Consider the following 27,514-nt stretch of genomic DNA (forward strand, 5'->3'; position numbering starts at 1 on the left):
GATGCTACCATGGACGGCAAAAAATCCGAACGCTGCCCGACCCTGTGGAGACGACGGACGCAGAGGAAGCCATCAAAACATCAACATACCTGATGCGGTGCTAATGAATTCAACAGCTCTGACACGGTCCACAGCTGCAGAGTACCAAGGTGGAGAGGAGCTGGTGCAGCAGTCCCCCATGTAAAGCTGCATGAGGAACCCAAAGGGCACGTTCTCTGGATCACGTTGCTGAGTAGGCGTGCTCGATCGGTGCCTGTGACACAGGACTGAGTGAGTCAACTGACAGAGCTGGAAGCACTGACCGCGGACGCAGCTATGTAAGAAGACATCTGTCCAGAGGTCCAGACAATCAACACGCTGCTGTGATTCATGCCACATATGTGGGCCCTCGGGGGAGCATGGTGGTTACCCAGCAGTTGATTTATACGTGAGACTTTTCTCAGCGTTGGGTTGACTCCCGCGGGACAACAAACATCCTTTCCACTCTTTGATTTAAAACAAACAAACAAACAAAGGAAATAAGCCGGAGACAGACGCTGTTCAAATGTTCGCCATGCCTCGGAACCGGGCCTTTTCCGAACCAGAGTACTCGGCGGAGTACTCGGCGGACTGCTCCGTGACCCTGCCGTCCGACCCCGGGCAGGCAGTGGGACGAACACATGAGGTCACGGTCCGGAGCTCAGGATGCTGCCTCTGTCTGCCGCGGTTCATGCGCCTCACCTTCACACCGGAGTCCTTGGAGAACCTGTACCAGACCTACTTCAGGCGGCAGAGACACGAGACCCTGCTCGTGCTCGTGGTGTTCGCGGCCCTCTTTGACAGCTACATCATCGTCATGTGCGCGGTGGTCTACACCACTGACAAGCTGGCTTCTGTTCTTGTGGCATCAGTGGGACTGGCAGCAGATATTATCCTCTACCTGCTGTGCCGCTTCAGCCTGCTGCCGGACCGCATCTCCAGGCGGGTGGTGCCCTACGCCCTGTGGGTGCTCATAGCAGCTCAGATATTCTGCTATCTGGGTTTAAACTATGCTCGCTTCCACCAGGCCAGCGACACCGTGGGCTGGCAGGCTTTCTTCAGCTTCTCCTTTTTCCTGACTCTGCCACTGAGGCTGACGCCCATCGTGCTCATCACCTCTGTATCCTGCGGGGTCCACACTCTCGTCCTGGGCGTCACCATTGCCCAGCAGCAGCAGGAGAACATCCAGGCGGCAGCACTGGGCAGACAGGTAAGAGTGGGAAGGATGGAAGAAAAGTGAGCTGAGGGTACATGGTTGTCCGGACATGCATTAACTGCCCTGCTTGTAGTATCGTGCAGCCAACCTACAACTCATCCAGCTTCCAGAAGCCTTGATGATGTTGAACACCACGGCAGATACATAGCTGAAGTGGCCCAAAACCCAACCTTTAGCGGTTGTCAATGACACCAAGAGGACAACAGTTATTAGTAATTAAAGAAGCCAATATCTAATATATGGAAACAATTATACAGTAGGGTCTAGTTATTTCAGAACTTAGGTCCCCACTGTACATTTACAGTAAGAATACAAATGACTTGGTATCAAGGTTTAGAAACGTTAAGAACAAACTTCATTTCAAAACCTAACTGAAATAGCCCCAAGCACAAGTTTAAGAGAATGATTCAACAAATAGAGCAGATTGCTGGATGTACTGCAGCCTGCTTTCCCTGGCATTCAAAACCTAATTACTAAGGATTACTACACTTTATAGACCATCTTTTTCTAAAAGGTAGTTATAACACTGATAGTTCGGAGCAGGACAAACTAAAGCAAATAGATTGTATTCAACAAAGGTAATTTTCATTTAAATAAGATAACAAAAATAGCAAGGTTAAATGATAAGTCTGGCAGGAGAGAAATGCCAGAACAATAGAAAAAAAGAGCAATCCTCTATTTGAGAGGAAGTGGCCACCGTCCACTTCATCTCACCTCCAGCTCCTCCAAAACCAGGAAACTGTAACACTAAACAGGACACACACGCACACACACTCAACAACACACACAAGACCGAGCAGATGCCCTCGGGCCATCAAGATAAGTAGTCCTCTTATCAGCTTGTTTTGGTTTATCATCTCCTTTTGATTGTTGTCGTTGTCATTAATACTTGTTGTGATCCATCACTTGAAGAAAGATAAAGATATTTCAAACAAAGGAACCAAAGAATTGGTTGAAATAGTTCATTTTGTCTAAACACCAGCAGCAGCGTTCCATACACACTTCTAGGGACACAAAACTAGTTTGGTACCAACAAATACTGTTTAACGGTGAAATTCACAATAGTTTTAAGTTATTCGTTTCTGACTTGTACTTGAGATTTTCTCAGCAGAGACTGTTAGACAAGAGGAGAAGCTGAATATTTGTACTGTAATGTACTGTATGTACATTTCTGTTTGACCTAAAAACCAAAGAGACATTTGTTTTTTTAAAGACCTTTTCTCTGAACCAGTTCGAGACTGATGAGGCCAAAGTCTAAACTATACCAGTCCAAGACAGAATAACAACTTTAGTGGAAGCAAAGTGTTTTGCAGATCTAATGTTAATAGTTTAAGGTGTAATTCAGTGTTTATTTTGTATTCTGCATAGACGACACGCCTCACAACTTAGCAAGAGTAGAGCTTCATGTAGTTCACTGTTTGCCTGCACATGTTTACTCAAGCAAATCAGCATCCGCGTCTGCTGCATGGACTGAATTAGCCCATTCTGATCCTCAAAGCACAATTAATTATACAGACCAGGCCAGACTGTCACAGACAATTGCTTATATTCATCGCTTCGTTTAAAAATCAATGGTCATCAAAACATAGTCTTACGCAAAGAAACTTCCAACTTCATCATTGGTTAAACAAAAATAGCAAAAAAGGAAATCACTCAAAAGTCAGTATTTGAAAAGGTAATTTATTAAATGTAAGTTTTATTGTCACGTCATGAGGTCCGTTGATATGAAACTGAATCCGAGCTGAAACTAAGTCCATCTGCTCCTACAGCCTTTAAGTGAATCCTCCTTCATGAAGGATTTTCAGTTCAGATGGTGTTCAGACTTATACCTAAACCTGATTCTAACCCTAACCCTTTGTGAACAGATAAGATTAATTTGTTTATTTGAATGTATTAGTCGTGTCCAATTCAGGAAGCGCTTTAATGCCAGATGTGAATGTAATGTATTCGCTAGAGTGAATCATTTTTAACATGGCTATAGACCAGATTCACATGTTTAAGCACGCGGCCCTCATCTTCAGATTCTCAGAAATTCCTCCATGTATTTCCCGTTAGTTCTCTCCCCCCTAGGGAATAATCTCTGACCTGTTAATGGATGAGTGTAGAGCATGAGACCTCATCATCAGACACGAGGCATGTTCTAGCTAATTTATGAATTCATCATTTCATTTACATTATACGCTCAGACACATGCAGTCATGTCCTTCTCAAACACGGGATGTGGGACGTTCTCATGGGCGTAAGCAACCTCTATATATATATTGTGTACTCAAGCCTTGCAAACTAGGCTTCACTATTGGCCTGGGGGGCCTCCGGGTTTCTAGAGTCCGTCCTGACCTGTAAGACTTCTGTGTAATAAACTTTAGCTATACAAGCAAGTTTTGGGCCCGCGGAGTCCTTCCTTCAACTTCACCATCATCTACATCTCGGCTGCTTAGAATATACGATATGAACAAATGTACTTATCACTGTCTATTTGCGATGGGATGGATAGTAATACCAGGTGTGAACAGGGGCTGACACATTGTTAGTTTTGGTCTATCCATGGAATATGGTGACTTTAACAAAAATGTCGAGCGAAGCCTGAGTTGAAATGAGCTTTAAGTTAAATCTGTGAAAACAAGGCAATGATGGCACCCGCTCCTGTTCTGATAAGTAAACTTCTATACCTGTAAATAGATATCACAAGTACCGAACAGAAAGAGAAAAAATATCTGTAGAAAAATCTAAAAAATTTGAGCCCTAACATGCCATTCAAAAACATACCTGGAGTTGCTCCTGTGTTGAACGACATGCACTCGATTGACATTGACATTTCACGATGGTTACAGTTGTCTCACTCATAGTGTTTGGTTGGCAATAGGCTTCAGTGTGTCACCGCATCACTCAGCTTTTATCCTTGAAAGGCTCTTAAAAAAGGTTAGAGACCAAGTCTACACTTTCTGCAATCCGCGGTTCAAACTGACCCTCATGCATACAATACACAGGATACTGTGTAGAAAACCTGTAGAAAAAAAATCCCTGTTTTACTTTGTTATGAATGTTAAACAGTTAGATACCTGAGTTTCAAAGGTTTGCATGCTGAAATATTGATTGTTTGTAAAATTTTATAAAAATGTGTACAGCAGAAACTTGACTCCTACGTTTTTGTATGTGGGAAAGGTTTCCAATAAAGCTACACTCTTTAAAACCCTCTTTTGGCCCAATCAGCGCTTACTATGCTTGTACTCTTTTCATATTGAGCCCTAACTGTTTCCTTCTCTTTGCTTTCAAGCTGCTGGCCAACATTGTGATCTATGTTTGTGCCATCACTGTGGGTGTCATGTCGTACTACATGGCTGACCGGAAGCATCGGAAGGCCTTTCTGGAGGCAAGACAGTCACTGGAGGTCAAACTCAACTTGGAGGAGCAGAGCCAACAGCAGGTTAGAAGACAAGCAGTCCATTATTCTGGTGTTTATAAGTATAAGTGTAGATAAACAACTTCCTTTTTAGGGAAAGGTGACAGTATTAGTGCTGAGAGTAATAACAATGAGTAATGTCCAAAGAACACACACACAATACACTATCATATGCACCTGAGCCACAGTGTGGGCATGTGTGTCTGCCTGCTGGGAACTGTGGGCTGGTCACAGCAACATGCACAGCGAAGCTAAATTGAAGCAGTGTGCAAAGGATGGTAAAACTTTGTTGATGTTTTGACTGGGCACCTACATAATGAGAGAGAGAAAGAGAGATGAGGGGAGAAAGAGAGAGGAAACGCACAAAGTGCTGCACATAGATGTGTGAATGGAATCAATATTTTTATCTCCTCAAAGTAGCTCAGACCACATGTTTTGCACTGCTAACACGTAATCTCAGGAACATCTCCGGGGAATCCTTCAAAATTTGGTACAAACATTCACATGAACTCATAGACAAACTGAGCTGGTGTGGTCTGTCCTCTTTACTCATGAAGTGAATGCAGTTCAAATGAATTGACGCAGGACAGGAATCATTACTAAGCACCGGAAGGCATTCTGGCTTTACAACAATAACTGTCTCGTGTGCAGGAGCATGGAGCAACGTTCACAAACACCAACTGCAGCTTGCAATGGTATTGATTTATAAATGCACAGCCCCTAGTACAATCCTACATTTCCATCAACCTCAGATTTCTTTGTGGTAAGCACAATAAACTCTATACCTGCGAGATATCATAAAGTTATCATGTGACTTAAGGCTGAAATATGCTACTCCGAGTCTGTTACGCGCGGGGAGACGGAAGGATCCGATGGACTCTTTTTCATTTATGGTTCTTCGAAGGCTGTGGGTGCTGAAAACAATTCACCGCCAGAACAGTAGGTGGCGCAACGGAAGACGAGCTTAGAGAAGCCTACCTCATTGACGTCTGTATCGAGAAGAGGTCCACGTTGTTTATTTACCTCCTCCCGGCTTTCCTCACACACAGTGAACGATGGCAACTAACAGACAAAGGCTGTTGATGGAGCTGGAGCTGCTTGACGTGGAAGAGGACCTGCTTGTAAAGTATTTTATGAGACGAGAACAACAACAGAAGGGGAGACGGAGGGAATGAAACAGAAAGTGTTCGGTCCAAAAATGAGAGATTCCGGAAATGACGTTGTGAGGAAATGATGTCGTTAGCGGACCAATCACAGCCAAGGGCTATCCCTAGGCTGTGATTGGCCGAGGTGCAGACGGATAGTTAGACAAATCCGAGCACCTCGGAGAGCTCACCTCGGAGAGGCCGTTCCACGGTGGCGAAGCCGTTCCCATGTGTCCGTCTCAGTCAAAACGGAGTAGCATATATCGGCCTTAAGTCGCAAACTGAAAACTAACATGACTACGACTAGGTTTCCATCGTAACTTGGGTCAAGCTAATTTTATTTGACTTTGAGACAGAACATCAGACAGGGGCCTTTATGGAAGCGGGTTAAGAAGAGAGTGAAAGTGTAGTGAGACACCAAGTGGACTGATAAAACCATGAGTGTGAGAAACTCCCAGACTACTAAGTGAGAAGCACAGGCTGCTGGGAGATGAGTGCCGTCAACCAATCAAGGAGCTCCGGTCGCTGCTGGTTACCATGGCAACTGGCCTCCTGAGACATTGTCAGCTGTAATCACAGGGCCAAGTCGCTCAGCAGCTTGTTGCATCGCCGCTTGTGTCAGGTTTTCGTTTAGAGTATCGAAAACGGCCTCACTGCCATCTGCCCTGCCCCCTCTCCATGTGCGCTGTGAGTATATGTGACGGCCTATAGGAAGATGTATTCACAGGTCAAGTGTGTGCGCGCGTGACGGAGGCTCTTAGTTTTTTGTTTAGTTCGATACATCAGTGTGGCCTGGTTCACTGTGTGCAGAATCTCTCAGCTGAGAGTTTAGGAATTTCAGTCAAGTGAAGATTGTTCATCAAGCACATTTAAAAGTAGATGTCAAAGATTAACATATAAAATAAACTTTTCGATTAAAGAACTGGAAAAAGAAGATAACCTTAATAATATTAGCATAGGCTAACTGAAAGATACTGTACATTTCAATCATCAATAATCATTTCAATATGGTAATGCTTACTAACATTATTGATAAATGGAACTTTTCCTTCCTACAGTACAGTCAGGGGAGGAAATGGATACCGGTTCTTTTCAAAAAATGTTGACCTACCTGATAAATCCTCAAGTATCTGTTTGCATATCTCGAGAACCAAGTAGTGTTATTTCATATTATATCCGTTGTTAATGGCCTGGGGAAGGGCAGTGTGGAAATAGGGTAAAATTTGGACATGCTGTAGGGGAGAGCGGGGTAATGTGAGAATTTTTTTACATTTGCTCCCCTCTAGGCAAGCTAAAATGATATATCAGTAAAATTTACACATTTCCCATTAATTCAGGATGTTTCCTAGCAATGGAAATGATCAGAATGTCTTCAAGACAAAGGGCAGTGAAAATATGATTGTTTTTTAAAAAGTGGTCTTCACTTCACCCCAGCTAAGGGGTACAGAGGGTAAGTGAGACAGACCAGAGAAATCAAGGGGGTAAAGGGATCCACTTACTTTTTCCACTTTATAACTATAACAACACATGTTGTATTAGTTAAAATCCTGATCCAGCTAGATTGACAACCACACATTCCAAAACTAATATCGGACTAGTAACAGAATCATGGGGATTGGTCAATTAAGCACATTTATGATTATTATGATTAATGTGATCTCCTGCACACCCTAGCTTACCTGCACAATGTTTCTGTCCAATTGGCAGGGACAGGGATATTGTTTTTCTCTGCATGTTCAAATGCCAGTTCACGGCACTTAACTGGAGCAAGGCCATGGAACTGGTCAGCTAGTTGTTTCAAGTGTTTGGCTCCTCCTCCATCTCATCTGTGAATATTCTCTTTACCTCAGCTACTGCACCCCAGGCTACTGATTTTACTTTCCCTTTCTCTTTTTTCTTTATGAATCTTTTGAGGGTTGTCTTGTCAATATTTCTATCCCTTCCAGCTTTTCTTAAGGACTTCTTTCCTTGCATGACCTCAGCTGCACTCTCCATCTCTGCGAGGGGTGTTTGGCCCCAGGTTGTCTTCCTGGTGTATAGTTTCTTGGCATGATGGCTTTTCTACAATGTTTATGACATTAAAAAATAAAATGTATGTAATGTAATATTACACTTTAATATGTTTAAAACTAAACTTAACTTGTGCTTCATGGTGGGGTAAAGTGAGACAGTGTCTCACTTTACCCCACAGCATTTTTTCTCACTTTACCCCACAGCCAACATTTTAGAAAAAACATCTCTTAGCAATTCAGGCTAATCTTCAGCTACCATCAATCACATGGTTTTATATGTTGGAAGTTCATCAACATGTATGATATACATTTTTCTACCTGAATCAATTTGTTTTGACACAAGTTCAAAGCAAGAAAATTTACTTTCACATGCAAAAAACTCATTTTTGTAAAAAAACATACTTTCCACAGCACCAGTACCAACTTCTCCTTCATGGCAAGAGGGGAATGGGAGGGGCTTGAAAACATAATGGTCACATGACCACAAATTTGTACCGTTGCCTAGATACAGGGGGTGTCTCAGATCACCCAATGTCTCACATTACCCCGCTCTCCCCTACGCTCAATATCAATAAAATATTTTAAAAAATGACCGGAAGCTTTCTCTAGCTCTTGGGTCTGAGCATTGTGTCCATTTCTTAACAGGCCTCTGAAATAGTAGAAAGACAATGTATGAAATGATAAAAGCAGTTAAATATATCATTTACACATGAACAGTAATTAAGCAAATTCAGTTTCAGTTTATAAAAAACACTTAACTATAAAATCTCTACTGCAGATAAACCAGGTAGGATGAACCTTTTCTAACTTCACTTTGCACCAAAGATGGTTTATAAAAATCTCTGCACACAACGTCCAGCACCCAAACGATAAAAAAGTTACAGTAAATGGTAGAACTATTTGAGGAGGACTCAATAATAACATGGAATAATTCTGAAGTAGCTCGTGAGCCAAGTTAGTAGTAGCGTGTAGTTTTGTAAACCAGTGAAGTTTTCTCCATTATAGTAATGATACATATATCACAGATGCTGACTGGGTCAGACCGCTGTGTGTGATGTCCTCTGTGTCGCTGTGCTTGTCCTCCCCAGGAACGCCTGCTGCTTTCCATCCTCCCAAAGCACATAGCTGACGAGATGCTTCAGGACATGAAGAAGGAGCCCAGTCAGAAAGAGATGCAGCAGTTCAACACTATGTACATGTACAGACATGAAAATGTCAGGTAACCGGGAACCTTTATACGCTTGTGACATTCTAGGTGCCGTTTGTCCGTCTGACCTGTTAAACCACCAGAACAAGTTGCTTTGTTTTTTACTTCGGTCAATCTTGTCGGTTGATGGTTCGATTATAAATGCAGGTGCTTCCCTGCTCAGAAGCTGTAGCCTGGTCACAGCTTCAAACTCAGAGTAGTAACAATACGACATGGTGAAACTGGGAACATGTGCATGGAGGAATCTGTGAATGTGACGGATGTCCGTATTAATGCACCGCCTCGTTTCTGTCTCAGTATCCTGTTTGCAGACATCGTGGGCTTCACCCAGCTGTCGTCGTCATGCAGCGCTCAGGAGCTGGTCAAACTGCTCAATGAGCTCTTCGCACGCTTTGACAAACTGGCAGCGGTGAGTTTCACACTGTTTTCTAATAACAGTTATTTCACGACCTTTTCATGTTCCACTGTACGTGATTATGCATAGTCACCTTTGCATATAAAGAAATGGTGAAGTGATATAGCCAGTGGGGCCAAAGCCTGCATTTATTGCTCTTTCTGTTGTGTATTTGTCCTCTTGCCCATGTCTGATGCCATAACCATGAAATCCTGTATCAAGATAGATCCCATGTCAGGCCTCTCTTTTTCAACACAAATTTAACATCTGTAAACTTCTGGATTGAAGTGGTTAAGACACATTTTTCTATGTTTGAACAAGGAAACACAAGGATAGGTGAAGGTTGATTATGAGCCTAGCTTAGCACGAGGCCTATCATTACATGAAAAAATCGAGCCCCCTCCTTCATTTGAATGAAAAGCTTTTGAAGCTTCATCTGCAACTGGACTTCCTGGATCATGAATGATTCCTCACCAGCACATGTAGCAGCACACCTCTACAACATAGCCTGTGAGCTCTGAAAGCACAGGCCGGATTCCAGTCTGAGCACCTGCTAAACTGCACTTATTGTGAAGCCTGTGAAGGAAGCGATGACTTGCAGAAGCAATTAAACACATCAACATTATTCCATCCACTAAAACCCTCATCAGATCAGATCTTTGTATACTTAAAACTATTTCAAAATATTGAGAAGGTCACACATTCCTTCTTTATTTTATAACTGCTGAAGAAGGAAGATGGATAAGGTTGTAGACATCCCAGTTTCTTCTTTAGCCGTTTTCAGACATTACCAGTGGGTAAAATCCGGAGAATTGGCTACGGAGTTTACCCAGAGTTTTCCTTTCTCATATGCACAACACAGCAGGAGGTTCTCAGCATATCCTCCGCATTTTAGGCGAGAGGAGGAGCAGCCAGGTGCATCAGGCAGACAGGAGACTGAGGAGTCTCACTCGGACATTAGTGTTCACAGATGAATCTCCTCTTGAGAATATATGGTGCCTGTCTGGAAGCAGCTCAAGTGTCTCTCTGACTTTACCTTGTCTACTCAGAAATATCACCAGCTTAGGATCAAGATCCTGGGAGACTGCTACTACTGTATCTGTGGACTGCCAGACTACAGGGAGGACCACGCTGCCTGCTCCATCATGATGGGCCTGGCCATGGTGGAGGCCATCTCGTGAGTACAGGGACGAGGGGGTCAGGGGTTGGAGAAATAAGCTTGTGTTATGGTTTTTCTGGTTTTATAGATCTATCAGTGTCGGCGCCGCTTTTTGTGTGATGCAGTGGAGCAATTCACTGATTCACTTAATCTTTCCATTTACCCATTCAAACACACATTCATACTGTGCATTTATATGCAGCACTTCCTCTATCACACAGCATTCACACACTGCCGGCATAGCTGTCAGAGGCAATTTAGGGTTCAGTGTCATGCCCAAGGAAACTTTTTCACACGTAATTGGGGATACTGGGATGAAACCGCCGAACTTCTTTTTGGTGGACGACCCGCTCTGGTGTCCCTTGTTGCTCTAAACGAGATATATCAGAGAGAGTGAGAATGTGTTTGTGGTGTCATGGTAGTCAAGGGTTTGAAACTGCTGCTTTTAATGAATTTTCCTTGCTTTTCAAACCTACCGCAGGTATGTCCGAGAGAAAACCCAGACAGATGTTGACATGCGGGTGGGCCTGCACAGTGGCACAGTCTTGGGAGGAGTGCTGGGTCAGAAACGCTGGCAGTATGACGTCTGGTCCACAGATGTCACTGTGGCCAACAAAATGGAGGCAGGAGGGATACCTGGGTAAGAACAGGCATTTACTCCCATCCGATTTTTAAAAGAAAGTTCCTTCAATCCTTTGTTAGTCAAATGTATAGGTTTGAGGTGTCTTTAAAATGTTGACTTTAATTTATTTTTTTCTGTGTTGTTAACATAATAAGATTGCTCGATAAGAGCCTTAATAATTTTATATGCCAATACTTACAATATATAACAATATCATCAGCATGAATGTCCTTCACAGAGAAATAAACAAATGAAAATACAAAGTTGTATTAACTAGTGTTTTCCAAAGCTTCAGTCTGTCTGAATGTAAACTGCTACATTATACCTCATTTTCAAATGGCTAGTACTCGAGTCATCATTTCTCCATGACGTTCTTTACTTGACCTGTCTATTCTAAACCCCTTTCTCTGTGTGGACCAGGCGTGTCCACATCTCACAGAGCACCATGGAGTGTCTTCACGGGGAGTTTGACGTGGAGCCAGGGAACGGAGGGGACCGCTGCGATTACCTGAGGGAGAAGGGCATCGAGACCTACTTGGTGGTTCTTCCTAAAGGACCTGTGGGAAAGAGTGGCATCAATGGTGTCGTGAGTCAAACCCGCCACTCATTCACACTGCAGATGTTTGGATATTCCAATGTTTGTCTCATATTCAGTCACTATATGAACCTAGAGACTGATGAATTTCAAGTTAGATTATTCCAAAAAATATAAATAAAAATAAATAAAAATATCTGTAACCATTTCATAAGCACTCAGTACTTTCCGTTTGCTTGTTTTACATCAGAAGCTGTCTGTGACCTCCTCCAATGGAAACTCGCCGCTGTTAATCAACACCACAGAGTGTAACGGCAATGCTAACACGGCCTGCACCACCCCGGAGGAACCAGAAGAGCTGGACGCAAGGGTAACCAACAACTTAGGCCTCATTCAGACCTGCTGTTAACCGGGTGACATGAGTGGCTTCAGAATGTGTCTGTGACCACATGTGATCAGATCTCACTTCACCGCTCTATAGGCAAATGTGTGCATGTGTGTGTGGATTGGGCTGAGTGAATCAAAGCATTTATTAGCTTTACAATGAAATAAGATTTTACCCATTTGGAAAAAAAACATGTGTTGATTATTGTGTTGTTGCGTCAAATAAACTGATGTATGTGAAACACTGAGAAGTGTAAAAAATTGTTAGAAGACATGAGCTGAGAAGGCGCTTCTTTTACACATGTAAAAGTATGTGGCCACATGCTTCCCTGACAACCTCTCAGTGTGGTCTTCATGGTCAGATCTTAATTGCGTCCTCAATGCATCTTGGGAACCTTCATTCCGTGTTTTTTTTCGGGGGCTTCAGGTGGTGAATCCGTCTTTCCCAAACCCACGGAGAAGGCTGCGGCTGCGGGACCTGGCTGAGAGGGTGATCGATGCTCAGGAGAATGAACAGGAGCTCAACAAACTCCTCAACGAGGCCCTGCTGGAGAGGGAGACCGTGCAGGCGTAAGTGACCCCCCCCCCCCCCTCAGCCTGAAGGTGGTCAGAGGAGCTGACACACTGATCCAGGATCATTCATTTGGCCTGTTGATAACTGATGTGACCCATAGACACTGATAGAGTAAAATAGTTAAGAGTGACATATTATGAATCAGATTGTCATTATACTTGTGACAAAAGTGCTATATAAACTGCAACAATATTCATTGGATGTCAGATGAAGAAACGCAAATATTTCAGATGTGATGTAAGTGCTGAGGTTTCCTTGTGTTGTCAGTTTGAAGGGGAAGCACACCAACCGGCTCTCCCTGAGGTTTGTGGATCCAGACCTGGAGACTCGATACTCTGTGGAGAAGGAGAAACAGAGCGGAGCTGCCTTCTGCTGCTCCTGTGTGGTGCTACTCTTCACTGCGGGCATGGAGGCCCTCATAGACCCCTGGTCAGTTCATAAGGCCTGCACCAATCTCCTCACACCTCATCCTTCACAAAGTGGACATGTTTGATTGATGCTGAGACGACCACCCAAAAGATAACAAGGCTAAGCCAATGTTCTTAAGGAACTAATTATAAAACTGCAAAATTTCCTATTGATCCTATTTATTATTTACTCGTCGATGCATTTTTTTTTAATAGTTTGTGCAGCCCAACTCATTGTATTGCTCCCTGCCACAGTGTTTCCTGCTTGCAGTTGTTAATGACACAGACACACAAATGTAAGAAAGTCTGAATGAACATAGCATCTGTGCTTGTTGGTGCTGTTGGTGCCGTATGTTTCTCTCAAGGTCTGTCTCTGTTCATGTGTTGTGGAACAGGCTCATTGCAAACTACATCACCTTTGCAGTGGGAGAGGTCCTGCTGCTCATCCTGACAATCTGCTCTCTGGCTGCCATCTTCCCGAGAGTGAGTCACAACATCTTTATCCTATTATATCTTGGTGTTTAGCACTTACTGCAGGTATTGCGACCGCCAAGGAATGTCAGGTCAGTGTGTCGGAGTTTCAGGAAGAATGACCCAACACACCTGGTTTTAACATGTGGTTTTTGTAAGGTTGGGTATCGTTTGAATTTTATCGATTCCGATTGAGATTCCTTAAAGGAAGGGGTCAAAACATTTCGCATGCTTATTTTACAGACCTTTACAGACCTTTAAACAAGTCATGTTCATGTTCACAACTGGCTTCAGTGTATGGAACCTGGAAATGTATTTCAAGCAGTTGCTCTTATTAGATGATATGATTCAATAATAATTTGTTTTCATTCAAAGCAGTTTAACTGTAACACTGAAACCTGCTGAAATGACAACTTGGCGACAGTCGATTAATTGACAGTTTAGAGAGCTGCAGCGTGTGGGTGTTGATGAGAGAGAAGTAGGAGCGTCTCTGTGTGGTGCTGGTGCAAATGCAACTGAACCAAATAAGGACCAGACAAATGTAACCTAATGTTCACTTACCTGATTGTGACGAGGGGCTGGCGGTTGGCTGAGGGGTTGACTGAGGAGGACGACTGGGTTTATGAGGGAGAGGGAGAACGGTGCAACAAGTTCTAAAACGGTACACTTGCTAATTAATATACCGTGCGGGAAGGTGTTTAGTCATGTTAGTTGTGCACGAGTTTGGCACTGATGTTGCACTGTGCAGACACCCCACTGTGTTTTTGAAGAAAATGAAATGCATTAGCCCTGTCACGCTGTTGTGACGCAGGCGGTCTTCGAATACAGCCCCTGAAGAATGTGGCCCCTAAATTGAGACACAGCTTATCTGCTCTTAAGCCTAAACAAAGGATAAGAGTTGAACTTATGTTGTGACTCGCACAATTGTGCCTCAGGACGTGTCCTCAGATAGCTAGAGTGGAGATGTGTTTAGCCTAGCTTAGCTTAAAGAACATATTTTAGGGGAAACAGTTAGCCTGTCCTATGTTCAATTTTAAACATGCATACACATGTTTGAATTCTGACAAACACATGGCATGATGGGACTTTGCTGTGTGAACACATTTAGCATAGCATATCTCTCAAAATGTTGCAACTAGAAGTGATCGTCATATTGTCTTCTGTAAATGTTTTGAGGGCTCATATTAAAAACCTAAATATATGAACTACATATTTCAGATGAGTGTATACGCTGACGTTCTACAGTTTGATTTCACCCCATCACGGAAATTCTGATGTATTGATTTCCATCAGTTAGGCCAGTATTGACTTCTACTGTCACAGGCTCCGCTCAGTCCGGATCTGACTACACGCACACGGTCAGCCAATCAATCAGACTGAGAGAATGCAGACTTACTGTAAATACTGCTCAGGGCTCTTCAGTCCTCATATCAGTATGTCTCTGTGATGTGACCTCTCTATCCTGTTAGAGGTCATGTCACAGCCAGCTCCCAAAATGTACCAAAATGTTATACCTTGTTGTTGCTCAAACTTTTTTTTTATTAGTTAAATTTCCAGTGGTAAAAATATGCTTAATTATTAACATTAATTAACTTTTTCTATCCATAGATTTAGTATGGGTTTTAAATTTTAGCAAACATCTAGCATTGCTGTGTAAAATGGTCTGATCAGCTTCATAGATCTGAATCAGGACAGCAGCGTACTTGGTGATTTATATGTGTAAGAGAGACGGGATTAGATAAGGGCATTTGATACTGGATATGTTCAAACTGAGCCCTTTCTTATAAACTGGCAGACCGCTTTAGAGTGAAATGGTTTGGTTCATCGGTTGTACTAATATAACTCCTTTTGATGTTTGTCTCAGGTCTTTCCCAACAAGCTGGTGTCTTTTTCCACCTGGATTGACCACACCCGCTGGGCTCGCAACACCTGGGCCATGGCAGCCATCTTTATCCTGACCATGGCAGACATCGTGGACATGGTGAGCTGCTCTCTGCTATGTCATACAGCCAGGCTAAACCAGTGTGGCGGCTACGAAGAGGGAAGGAAGTGCTGCATGACTCAGGCTAATCTGACATTTGTTCTTTAGTGAGGCAGTAAGAGATACAAGGAATGAGTCTTGGCTGTTTTATAATGCAGAAAATTGTGGAAAGAAATACTTGAGCTATGTTCACACTGCAAGCATTATTGCTCAATTCAGATTTTTGTTCTTGATCAAATTTCTTCCAACGGAAGTAAAAAAGGAGAGGAAGGCGTTGATAAAGTGTTTGTTTAGGGTTTCATTTTTCTCTCGATATGCTTTCAAACACAGACCAGTTAGGATTCGATACAACCTCTCAAGTTTTGCTTATACAGACCCAGAGTGACGTAAAAAATATTATGATGTATCCAGTATATTGGCCAGAGAGAGCAGATCAAGGAAACTGGACATAAAATCTGCCAACTTGAGGAGGTTGCATTTGAAGGACAGCAAGACCCAGTGCAGATTTAGAAATAATGGTAATTATAATAATAAAGGTTGCAGATACAACTAGTTAAAATTAGCTCTTGCAGAAGGATGTTCGACTTTATCCTTAGATAGAGTTCGGAGAGTTAACATATCTGGAGGGAGCTTGGAGTGGACCCACTGCTCCTTTGTGTTGAAGAACAAGAAGACAGCATCACGCAATACATCAAAAAAACAAGCAGAAGCAGAGCATCCGAGTAGGGATGCCTCACAGGTACTTTTCTTTGGAGGTCAGAGGAGACCCTCATCTGTCTGATTCTTCAATATCCCCCAGGGGGAGCTGTAAATCTGTAAGAAGGTCATTTTGAATACCTTCCTTAGCCCTTCTGCCACTGTGAGCCGGTCTCTGAAATGCAGAATAGGATGAATGGAGAGATGAATGATTGACTGAATGAATGATCTATAGATTAACAATTCATGACTTTATGTCTCTCCACTGTGTAGCTGAGTTGTCTGCCTCGAGTCCCAGACTCAGGCGGCACCACCATGGCTCCCTCCTCCTCCTCCCCTTCCTCATCCTCTACTTGGTCTGGGCCTCATGGATGCCTGGAAAACCCCAAATATTACAGCTACATTGCTGTGCTGGCACTGATGGCTACCACCATGCTGGTTCAGGTCAGTCACATGGTCAAGCTCACACTGATGCTGCTCATCACTGTGTCCACTGGCATCGTGAACATCTACAGCTGGAGGGACATCTTCGACCGCTACGACACGGCCCGCTTCCAGGACTACAGGTCAGCCAGTATCATCTGTGTAAAGCACCACTCTTCACACCTCTGTGTAGTGGTAAAAAAAGACAGCAACCTGCCTGGGTGTGTGTGATTACAAGTCTGTGTCCGAAATCTCACACTAGATCCATTCTTTACTATATAGGGTCTTCTATGGAGAGGATGATATAGTGAGCTCATTGGCAAAAGAAAAGAACATTTTCAGACACAACTCAACGCATTTTCTCTGCCCCAGTTATAACGTCCTTGTTGCAGGAATATGAAGTACAACAACAATGGCGGTGGTCAGTGGAAAATCAGACAATACATTTTTAAATGATTATTTTACACTTAGTATTGATACTTTTAGCTAAAACAGACATTGAATGACCATCTATGAATGTAGAAAAAAACTTGTTGGTCTCAGTTTGTGCTGTGATGCGCTGCTCTGCTCTCCACCGCGAGCGCAATGCATGATGGTCGATATTGCTTGGTTAGTAACAAATGATTGTATATGATTAATGCGCCTTATAGGGTACAAAACAAATTCTGTAAAGTAAAAAACATTCGCGCAGCACTACAAAATGTTGAATCCGCTATTTAGTGGACTACGTGGGGATTAGTGAGGGATTTCAGACACAGCCTTAGTTTCATGTTATCATGTGGTCAATACTTTAACATACAATAATTCCAATGTTGGGGGTTTTAAAACACTTATTGTCTAGTAGTGCAAATGATCAATATGCCAATGTTCTTCTCTGCAGGTCATACCTGGTGCCTTCCAAGTTCACAATGACAACTATGATCTTCATTATGATGGTCAGCTTCTATTATTTCTCCAGACATGTAAGTTAATGCCTGCTGCGTTCACTGTACTCTAGCAGCATGAACATACAACACTTTGAGCAGTTTGTTTTAATGGTGTTAGAGGAGCCAAAACTATTTGAAAACATTCCTCCTGCTGCCAACATTGTCCTCAGAGCAGCTTTGCGTGTCTTCACTATCCATCTGTAGTATAACAACAACTCAAATGTATCAGTGATTGTTAGGACATTATTTAAGTCAAATGAAAATGTAATTGGTGACAAAAGCGAGAGAGCTTCATTAAGACCCAGGAACTCCTCAGGCCCTAGTTTACACCTGGAGCAGAGAAGCCCATGTTTGTCTTAAAATGAAGTGATGCAATTTATTTATGCATTACTATCTTGAGGCAGTGGAAAATGATTGACCAATAAAAACCTGATCTAAAGTCAGTGGTATAGATTCTTAATGTTTTTTTTACCATCAACACAGTAATATGCATCTACATATGGCAGTTGCACAACAAGCATAGACTAGAAAAACCTTTTCATTTGCAGTAAAGTGTTCACTCCCGTTCTCTCATTCAAATCCACCATCATGATATTAATCTATTAAGGTGGAAGCTCACCTGTCTTTTAAAGGGAATGGCAGTCTGACTGGTTTATTGTATGTTACACCCAAATAACTCCCAGGCTTTATTTAGAGAGTACCACCCTTTTCAGTCCTCCTGCTTTAACCTAAAACTTCGTTCAAATATTCACTTGTACTCGAGGAGAACCTCCAGACATTGTGTCTGAAAACGGCTTTAATCAGAAAATCATCCATTCAGCAATACAAAATAAAGAATAATGAAAAGAGAGACGGCATGCATTATACCTCGGGGAAACCCTAGGGGTGGGTGGCTGATTGGGCGAGGCCATTAAGAGAAATGGTGCCATATGGAAGGAGGTGTATATGTTTATGGAAAACATTTGTTTGCATGGGCCATTTCCGGGCATTTATAAATAAGATGCTCTTCTCAAAGCTTTTCACGAAATACTAACAAACATTTCATTGGTTTCTGCTCTCAAATTCATACACTGCTCAAATGCTAACAACAGTCCCTGCTGCTGTGTGAAGGTGGAGAAGCTTGCCCGCACCCTGTTCCTGTGGAAGATTGAGGTCCATGAGCAGAAGGAGAAGGTATACGAGATGAGGCGCTGGAATGAAGCACTGGTGACTAACATGCTGCCTGAACACGTGGCTCGACACTTCCTGGGCTCCAAGAAAAGGGACGAGGTAAGATCCTCCTGTGTGTGTGTGTGTTACCCTTCCCTCACGTTCTGGTACTATCATACAGAATCTACGCATTTTGTTGAAAGTAATTAAAGGCTTATAGTGATCATATTGGCCCGGGACAAAAATCATCGCTAACAGCGTTTTCCACTGTATTAGCAAACTCTGTGTGTTTCTCTGCAGTATCAGCCCATAACTGTATCATATAAAACCATATTGAAGGATTTTGTGTAATTTCATAAACATTCAGTTTGGTTTCATCACTTCCTCAAATATTCTGACCACCTTGTTGATGTGACCTGTTGCAGGAGTTGTACAGCCAGTCCTACGACGAGATTGGAGTCATGTTTGCCTCAATCCCCAACTTCTCTGACTTCTACACAGAGGAGAGCATCAATAATGGAGGGATTGAATGCTTACGCTTCCTCAACGAGATCATCTCAGATTTTGACAGTGTAAGTTGCTTTCCTCATTCTTTGTCTTTCAGACTGCAGGGCCAAACATCACACATTTAACAGTTTAACAACAATTTAATTGGGCAATTTTATTTCTTCTGGACGTGAGCATCCTCCTGTTGAAAAGATTGCATTCATCCAAATGCCCGGAGAGGCTGTGTTTTACAATTCTCCTAAATTTTTCTATTTATATAACCAGTGCATGCTGCCTTAGATGAACTTACATTTCTTAGGTACAGGTTGAAGTGTAGTAAAGTGAATTAGCAGAGTAGGAGACTAGACCGGTCCAGGTGCATTATGAGCATATAAAAGTTGAGGTGACCCCCTACGATGACAATACAATAAAAGTTAAACATGCACGAATCGTGTTTTTTTCAGGGTTTGAAAAAGTCCCGGATCTTTTTTGTTTTACTTTATTTTATTGATTGTCTCATTAACCATGTCAGGTTTTATCAGTGTGGATCATCTCCCGACAAATGCTTGAATTTAAAAGGTTTTAATTAATGAGTCCTTAGTCTAACGCCTTTGTCTCAGTTATACCTCTCAATCTCATTTTATAAAAATCTCCGAAATATATAGACATTACCTCTCACCTTAAGCTCACCTGGTGCTGTGGAGACTTTGCTTATCCACAGTTGACTGTTAACTTTCATCCCTCTGTTAAATCTAAATACACATTCTTTCACCTGTCTCCATGTCAGCTGCTGGATGAAGCTCAGTTCCGCTGCATTACCAAAATCAAGACCATCGGCAGCACCTACATGGCAGCGTCAGGCGTCACCCCGGATGTCAGCAATGGCTACACTTGCATGAAGGTCAGCTTGGTCAAAACACTTCTGCAGGCCTCTGTATCCTGGATTAACTCTGATTTGCACTGCTGTAAATTAGAACAGAAAGTGATAATGTGCTGATGGTTTCACCAGTTATGATAGTGGTGGTGTGGAGGTGTAGTCTGAGCTCTTTGGTTTTTGTCAGACAGAAGGAGGAGCAGTCTGACAGAGAGCGCTGGCAGCACCTGGCAGACCTGGCTGACTTCGCTCTGGCTATGAAGGTCACACTCATGAACATCAACTACCAGTCATTCAACAACTTCATGCTACGCATCGGTATGCATCTCTCTCTGTACTGTTGTATCTCTGTCAAAATGTTTTACAAGCCATTACATTTTACAAGTCAGAATTGTGTTACCAAGAGCTGTTGAGATGTAGTGTTAAAAGATGCGCCTATCACCCTGGGCAAAGGAAAGCCCCTCTTAGGAGTTTGGTTCCAGAGCCCATGCTGTGCGTTGAGGTGAGCCCAACTATATCTAGCTTGTAGTGCTCTACCTCTCGCACCAGCTCAGGGTCCTTCCCCTCCCAGAGAAGTGGCATTCCACTTCCTTAGAGCAAGTCTGTGATGTCGAGGGTCTGCACATCCAGGCTTCTGGCTCTGTCAGCTACCCGGCTCACACAGCACTGTTCCCTGATCCTCTTCCCCATGGGTAGTGGGTCCTCATAGTGGCGGATCCATGTTGTTGTTTTGGACTGGGACAGACAAAGCCCCATGGGTCAAGGCCCTCCCAGGCAGGGCTCCCCTCTCAGGACTATCCCCAGAAGTTGGCCCTGGTTTCCCTATTTGAAGGACCTGTTACTCCACTGTTTTTTTGTTTTGTGTTATCTTTTATAACTGCAGAAGCTATTATATAGAGATATTTAAATTGTTTTTATAAATAGTTTCACTGGCCATATACAGCTGGTGGCCAGAGGTCCCTACCCCTGGTTTAAGTGTTTTACCCTGGAAGTATGGTAGAATAACTATGGATTCAGAAAATTGATTCACAGATTCATATATTTTAGTTATTTACACAACGTTCATCTGTGATTTGTAGGGACTTTTAAGTGCAAATAATAATTTTTTTTTTTTTTTTTTTAAGACTCATTTTCATGGCAATCCATCGATTTGAAAGTCAGATCATCCTAACAGTCTTAATCTTATAACATTCTCCTTCAGGTTTGAACAAGGGTGGAGTGCTAGCAGGAGTGATTGGTGCCCGCAAACCCCACTATGATATCTGGGGCAACACTGTGAATGTGGCAAGTCGCATGGAGTCCACAGGGGTGATGGGAAACATCCAGGTACGGCACTGAGCGTTACTGCAGGCATCTGGATTAGTCAACACTTTCACAATGTTGAAGATTAACCATGTTTCAATACAGGTTTATCATGGCTCATTTATCCCAGTTTAAGTTGTTCCTTAATCTGTGAGTGTTTTCCTGTAATGATTAGAAAGAAGCCCATAACTACACACCACAAGAAAGATGTGTCAGAACTTATCACGCTTAACATTACATTTTATAAACCTTATTTTTATAAGACATTAATATGGCCAGTCGTCACATTTATTTACACAGTGAATGATGTCAATGTGTCACATTGTGTGTTTGTGTGTGCGTGTGTGTTGCCCCCAGGTGGTGGAGGACTGCTACAACATCTTGAAGGAGTACGGCTTCCGCTTTGTGAGGAGGGGGCCCATCTTTGTGAAGGGAAAAGGGGAGTTGCTCACTTATTTTCTGAAAGGAAGAGACAAACAAGGCTCATTTATCAACGGCTCCTCTGTCACTCTGCCACACCAGGTGGTGGACAGCTAAGGACCACACTCACACACAGCACATACTTGGCAGCCATCCACCGTGTGGTTAATGCAGAGAGGTGCCAGAGGACTTGGCCTGACCTGAACTTCTGTTTACAGCTTAAATTTAAATACTACCCACTCACTCACACACACACACACACACACCAGTCATTACTGAACACATACATGATCACCGTCAGTCGAAAGATAAATGTGCCAGTAGAGATTGTATTTTAATTTATATGTCATGTTCAAGTTGAACCACAGAAGACCTGATACGGATCATTTGAAAGAATGAACTGAAAAGAAGTCGCATTAAAAGATGGGAGCACCAGATGTAAAGATCCAGATATGATATAAGATTAAACGCATACAAATGAAAAAGAATATAAAGTGACCACTGAGGATAGGCTGATTCAAATGTCCTCATGCAACCTAGTCCAGTGTTGGCCACATCTTTTCATTCATGTGCAGTTGCTCATAAATACTCAAAAAGTAAAAACAAGCATCTTCGCAGAAATAAAACCTGGATTTCTGATCGATTGTGATAATACAAATAGACCTAATGAAATGGCTTCAGTTCATGTGGAGTAAGTTGGAGGCCTGTAGCATGTTGTCACATTCTGCTGTGATCAGCTTCTCCAACACTCTGTACCCCGCTGAGTGTTGCATCTCAATTCAAAGCAAACGTCTGTCCTGAGTGTTATGATCACTGGTTGACAGCTCAGTCCCGGTGTTAACTAACCCGAGACACATTAAGAACCAAGATCCAAACTCTCAAACCACATTCTTACTGCTTTGTAAACGAGCTCTGTCCCATGATTCATAATTAATCAAAAGTATTTTTACATTTCTCAGTGTTCTCCATACATTGATTTATTTGTGACCAGATCTTGATTTTCTACTTAGTTTATTTTCTTCAAATGGGTTAAATCGTTTTCCATCTAAAGCTCTATTCTGTTTTTGTGAGCCTTTCTAAAAACATAATTTGTGCGCATGTATTTTAAGGGAAGTGAGATCGGTTCAGACACAAGTGGAGACGCACTCTAATGCCAGGTGTGAACTGACAAACATGGAGCTGTCCACTTGTGATTGGATAACTTGAGACACAGGTATACCAGAACCAATTCCTGTAGGAACAGGGCCCAGTAACACACACCCACACACACACACACACACACACACACACACACACACACACACACACACACACACACACACACAGATGACGCCTTTTGCTTTCAACTGTGACACAGATGCCATTTTTCTAAATAGGATTTCTTGTGAAATCACTAAACATTAACACGACTTCTTATGTTACAAGGTTCTTGTGGAATTTTTTTCTGTGTTTTATTCACAACATTTCAACATAAGGACTAATTTGAAATTCTGTCATTTAAATTACAATGATGGGCTTTATCACTTTCAATAAATTCCTCTGAGACAAACACACAGACACACAGAGGCCCAACAATCTAAATTCAGGAGATCATTGCACATTTGTGAACTACTTAGGGATGCGTGACAGACAGATGTGAGTTCTGATGTTCTGTCTGTGATGAGGAGGAGGATTTTGAATTGGAGGATGTGCTGATACCGAGTGATCTCTCTCCTGCTGCTGCCTCGTTGTGGAAATTGTGCGCGTTAGAGTGTGTGCATGGATATTTTTCCACTGTGGTGGTTCAGATCTGTGAGTATTGTGAGACGATTGTGTGCCTTGAAGTTGTGTAACATGAAAGACAGCATATGTAAATGGTCAGTCTTTATATAGAGCTTTTCTAGCCTTGATGACCACTCAAAGCGCTTTACGGTGCAGTTTTGCCATTCTCACACACACACACACACACACACACACACACAGTCATACTGTGCATCTATGTGCAGCGCTTTCTCTTTCACACAACAATCACACACACACACACACACACACACACCCTGAGCCACAGATGTCCCTCCTCTCCATTTTGGGAGAGGGACAGATGACTGGTGGCAGATACATTTTCCCAGTAGAAGGATGGAAGTGCCTATCACAGCTGTGATCACCATCTTTTTACTCATTGAACTGATTCCACGGCCACCGACAGGTCCTCTGTGCTGTGAAGAGGGACATTCTGGTTTATTACAACTTGGGTTTTATGGTTATTGATAACAGTGTAGAGTTGAAAGGTGAGATCGTGGTAACGTTGACATCACCACAAAACAATCCAGGTTAGTCAGTTTAACTGGAAAAAATAAAAGAAAAAAAGCCAATGAAAGGTCACTTCCTGCTTCTGTTGTAATCACTGCAGGGAGGGATTATTAGCAACAATCCAGATGGACCCTCTTTCAGTTTGACAACAAATAAAGGGTCTAAATTAATCTTGATAGAGGTTGTTGAAGTTTCTTTACCTATCTGAGTAATTTTAGTGATGTCACTGGAATATCTCATCTCAGACATGAATGTGGCTTGTACAGTGTCAGAGAGGCCACGTAATTTGCATCCTGTAATAAACTATAACCTTCTTTTGACCAGATGATGGTCATAATGTCAGGAATAACAGCAGCCACATGTACAGAGATGTAACCAGAATGTGATCTAGGCTCTGTGGATATGTCAATGATCCACATAAGGTATTCAGATCCAGATCTCATGTTTACACCAGGTAGAAATGTGGTCTCACTTATTTCTCACTAATCAGGTGAATTCTGGCCTGAAGTTGTCGGTTGTCTGTTTCCTTTTAGATCCCATTCAGACCTGGTATTAACACCCGTCCTGAAATATCCCATGACTAGTGCACAGCTCTATGTACGTGTGTGAACACAACCCAATGTGTCCTCAATGTGTCCTGAGATCTGGTCCCTCTGACCACATTCAAGGTTGTCTGGAACACATTCCTTTAGCTGTGTAGATTCAAATGCGTCCAGGCCACATTGAAGTGCCGTCTTGTCATCTGACGTTCTCAAACCCACTCAACCCACTACGGTTTCCTAATGAACCAAAAGTATTTTTCAAGCTTCTCAGTGCCAATATGTTGATTTGTTTGTGGCCAGCACAAACCAGGATGTAAAAGAGTGTGTGAAGCGCATTGATTCCTTCCTGACCCTCTCCTGCTCTTCACACACTGACAGAGATACATTGACAATGGACACGTCTTTAAAAGCAACATCATTCGGTCTTTACAATCAGAAATTATGTAGTTGTGTATTTGCTTATAGAGCAGGGAGTTTAGATCTGATCACAATTGACAGGACACATTCAGGACAGATGTCAATACCAGGCCTGAACAGGGCCTTTGTCTGCTGGCTTATGTAAAGGGACAAAATGGACATGAGCTTGTACAGCAGACATGCACATGGTTCTGCAAATGCTTAGTTCAAGCGTCTGTTGTTGGTAGATTGTGATGATGAAAACATTGACATCTATTAAAACCATGTGTCTATGTGGACACAGATCATTTAATCCACTCTCAAGAGGACACATCCTCTCACATGTTCAGCAGGTCCAACCTCTAATTTAATTATCTGGCTCACGCTTCTCAAGGTGGAAAGCCATGCCACCCAAATCAGCAGGGACACTTGAAGAGACTGAATTGTCATTTGAAGCTTACAAAGCTGAAAGAAAGTTAAATGGTCAAGTTGCAGGCAGCGAGTTACAAGTTACAAGTTACTAGTGACAATGCAGCAGATTTGATTGCATTAGAGGAACTTCATACATTATTCCCTGAAAAGTTTGTATTTCAGATGTAGGAGGCAGCAATGCCACAGCCGTGACAAACCCACCTGGCAGACAGCAGCTGCACCGTACATTAGTTTTGGCGAGAAGGATTGAAGGAGCCACTGCTGTTTTCCTCTGCTGATTGTAAAACTCATGAGTGTCTCTGTAGAATGGGATGAAAGTGCAATAGTTTCTTCTACAATCCTGATTCTCTCCTCTCTTTAGGAAAGTGTCAATCATTCCTACCCCTTTAATCCATATTTTTATAATGTAATGTTTTGTTCAGTTCAAAGAAAGGGAAAGAGGACTGAACGTCGTTATTGTACATAGAGTTTAGACTCCGTTTATTGGTCAGATTTATTTATTAGAAATGACAGGGATATTGACTTTTTTCTTACACAGATGTGAAAGTGCCAATGATAAAGGAATGGCTTTAGATGTAAAAGCCACAACATGGACCACGGCTGTTTCCTTATTTGTATTTTAAAAGAATCTCAGGCTTGGGAACAAAATAGCACTTTGGAAAATGTGTCAAATCTGTATATGATTCCAGGGTTCGGTTGCAACAGAATTATTGAGCTAAGTACAAACACAAGAACACTTGCGTGCCATCCGGAGAGCCCACGCCAGCAGGGCCAGCCAATGGCGTCAACATGAACTGCTGTGCTTGTAGTTGTTACTGTTCAGATTCTGATTTTAAAACAGAACTTTGATTTCTCCCCACATCTTTGTGGGCTGAATTAGATGGACTGTGACTCTACTTAGCCTGCTCTGAGCTGCTGATCCCAGTCCTGGATTTTTTGTTGAAGAATTTCTCAGTCAGTGTGCTGTCTTTCATTTCAGTTGTTTGTCATCATACGGCGAGTTGATTAAAGAAATCTAATAAAAACAAGCCTACGTGTCGTGATTACTACAAAGGTATTTGGAAAACTGCAGCACATTGATCATGGAAGAGGTTCTCAGCTCTCATCTCAACATCTCTGCAGGGTGACTGAAAACAAACAGAAGCACTGGAGCAGCCACAGTGAAGACTTGAGCTCTGACATCAGAGCTACTGCTTCTCTGTGATTGATTTTATTGTCAATTGGAATAAATTGAACTTGTCATCTGCAATGAAATAGGAGACCTTTAAAATACTTTTTTTAACATATCTGATAAAGTCTTACTGTCATGTTGCATAGCAAACAACAGGACAATTGCAAGGAATTAGATCATAAATACATAGATAAATACAGGTATGCAGCACTATACGAATTCATGAACACAAAGATATCACATCATAGTAGTATAATAAACAAAACTCTAGGACTAAAAGTTGAGTAAATAAAAGCAGATGAGCAGAAAAAGGTATTTATCAAATGCTAGTTTGTCATATAAAGAGAAAAGCACCGACTTCTGACAATAAAGTTCAATAAATGACTGTTTTAATCAGTAGGCATCAACCATTCACTCGGTCTGTGACCACACGATTGTGTAAAGTACAATGTTTTTACAAATATGTTTTTTTTCTCGGAGACCTCAATACATATATGAAGATATCACAGGCTATCACAAGTTAACTTGTTTGCCAATTAAATTTGAATATTACCACTACTATAAAACTAATAGATTATTGTTTCTGACCATGTTCATCCCTTTATAGCCACAGTTTGCCATCTTCTATCAGATACATCCAGCAGAATAATGCTCCATGTCACATAGCAGGAGTCTCAAAGACGAACAAAGACAGTTTGAGAGCAAAGACATAAACTACCCAGTGTTAGTGGGGTGTTCCTAAAAAAGTGAGTGTATACTTGCTTCATTCAGGGCGTTAATATGACATCATAGTTAAAAACTATACCACAATGTTAAGATTTAAAAAAATGACCTAACTTTGTTTTGAATGAACAGGTTACATAGTAATTACAGTCTGTTGTCA

The 27,514-nt window shown here is 42.2% G+C and overlaps 2 protein-coding genes across 2 annotated transcripts in view; both read left to right on the top strand.

The window, feature by feature from the left end:
• Window positions 1-26,455, top strand: adcy3a (adenylate cyclase 3a). The gene is made up of 20 exons (XM_053433237.1): window positions 1-1,228; window positions 4,509-4,658; window positions 8,880-9,010; window positions 9,296-9,407; window positions 10,442-10,569; window positions 11,033-11,191; window positions 11,594-11,759; window positions 11,959-12,078; window positions 12,520-12,662; window positions 12,934-13,095; window positions 13,469-13,556; window positions 15,409-15,525; window positions 16,495-16,787; window positions 17,525-17,606; window positions 18,681-18,839; window positions 19,145-19,291; window positions 19,993-20,106; window positions 20,271-20,397; window positions 21,281-21,405; window positions 21,739-26,455. Exons 1-20 carry the CDS (start codon window positions 545-547, stop codon window positions 21,916-21,918), a joined length of 3,387 nt encoding a protein of 1,128 aa, XP_053289212.1. The 5' UTR covers window positions 1-544; the 3' UTR covers window positions 21,919-26,455.
• Window positions 26,456-26,542: 87 nt separating this feature from the next.
• wdr26a (WD repeat domain 26a) overlaps window positions 26,543-27,514 on the top strand; it is an 11,085-nt gene continuing 10,113 nt past the window's right edge. Inside the window, 1 exon segment of the mRNA XM_053433215.1 lies at window positions 26,543-26,583. Within this exon segment, the coding sequence (XP_053289190.1) occupies window positions 26,543-26,583 (41 nt within the window).

Source organism: Pleuronectes platessa, chromosome 10 (genome assembly GCF_947347685.1).
Source record: "Pleuronectes platessa chromosome 10, fPlePla1.1, whole genome shotgun sequence".
NCBI classification, from domain to species: Eukaryota; Metazoa; Chordata; class Actinopteri; order Pleuronectiformes; family Pleuronectidae; genus Pleuronectes; species Pleuronectes platessa.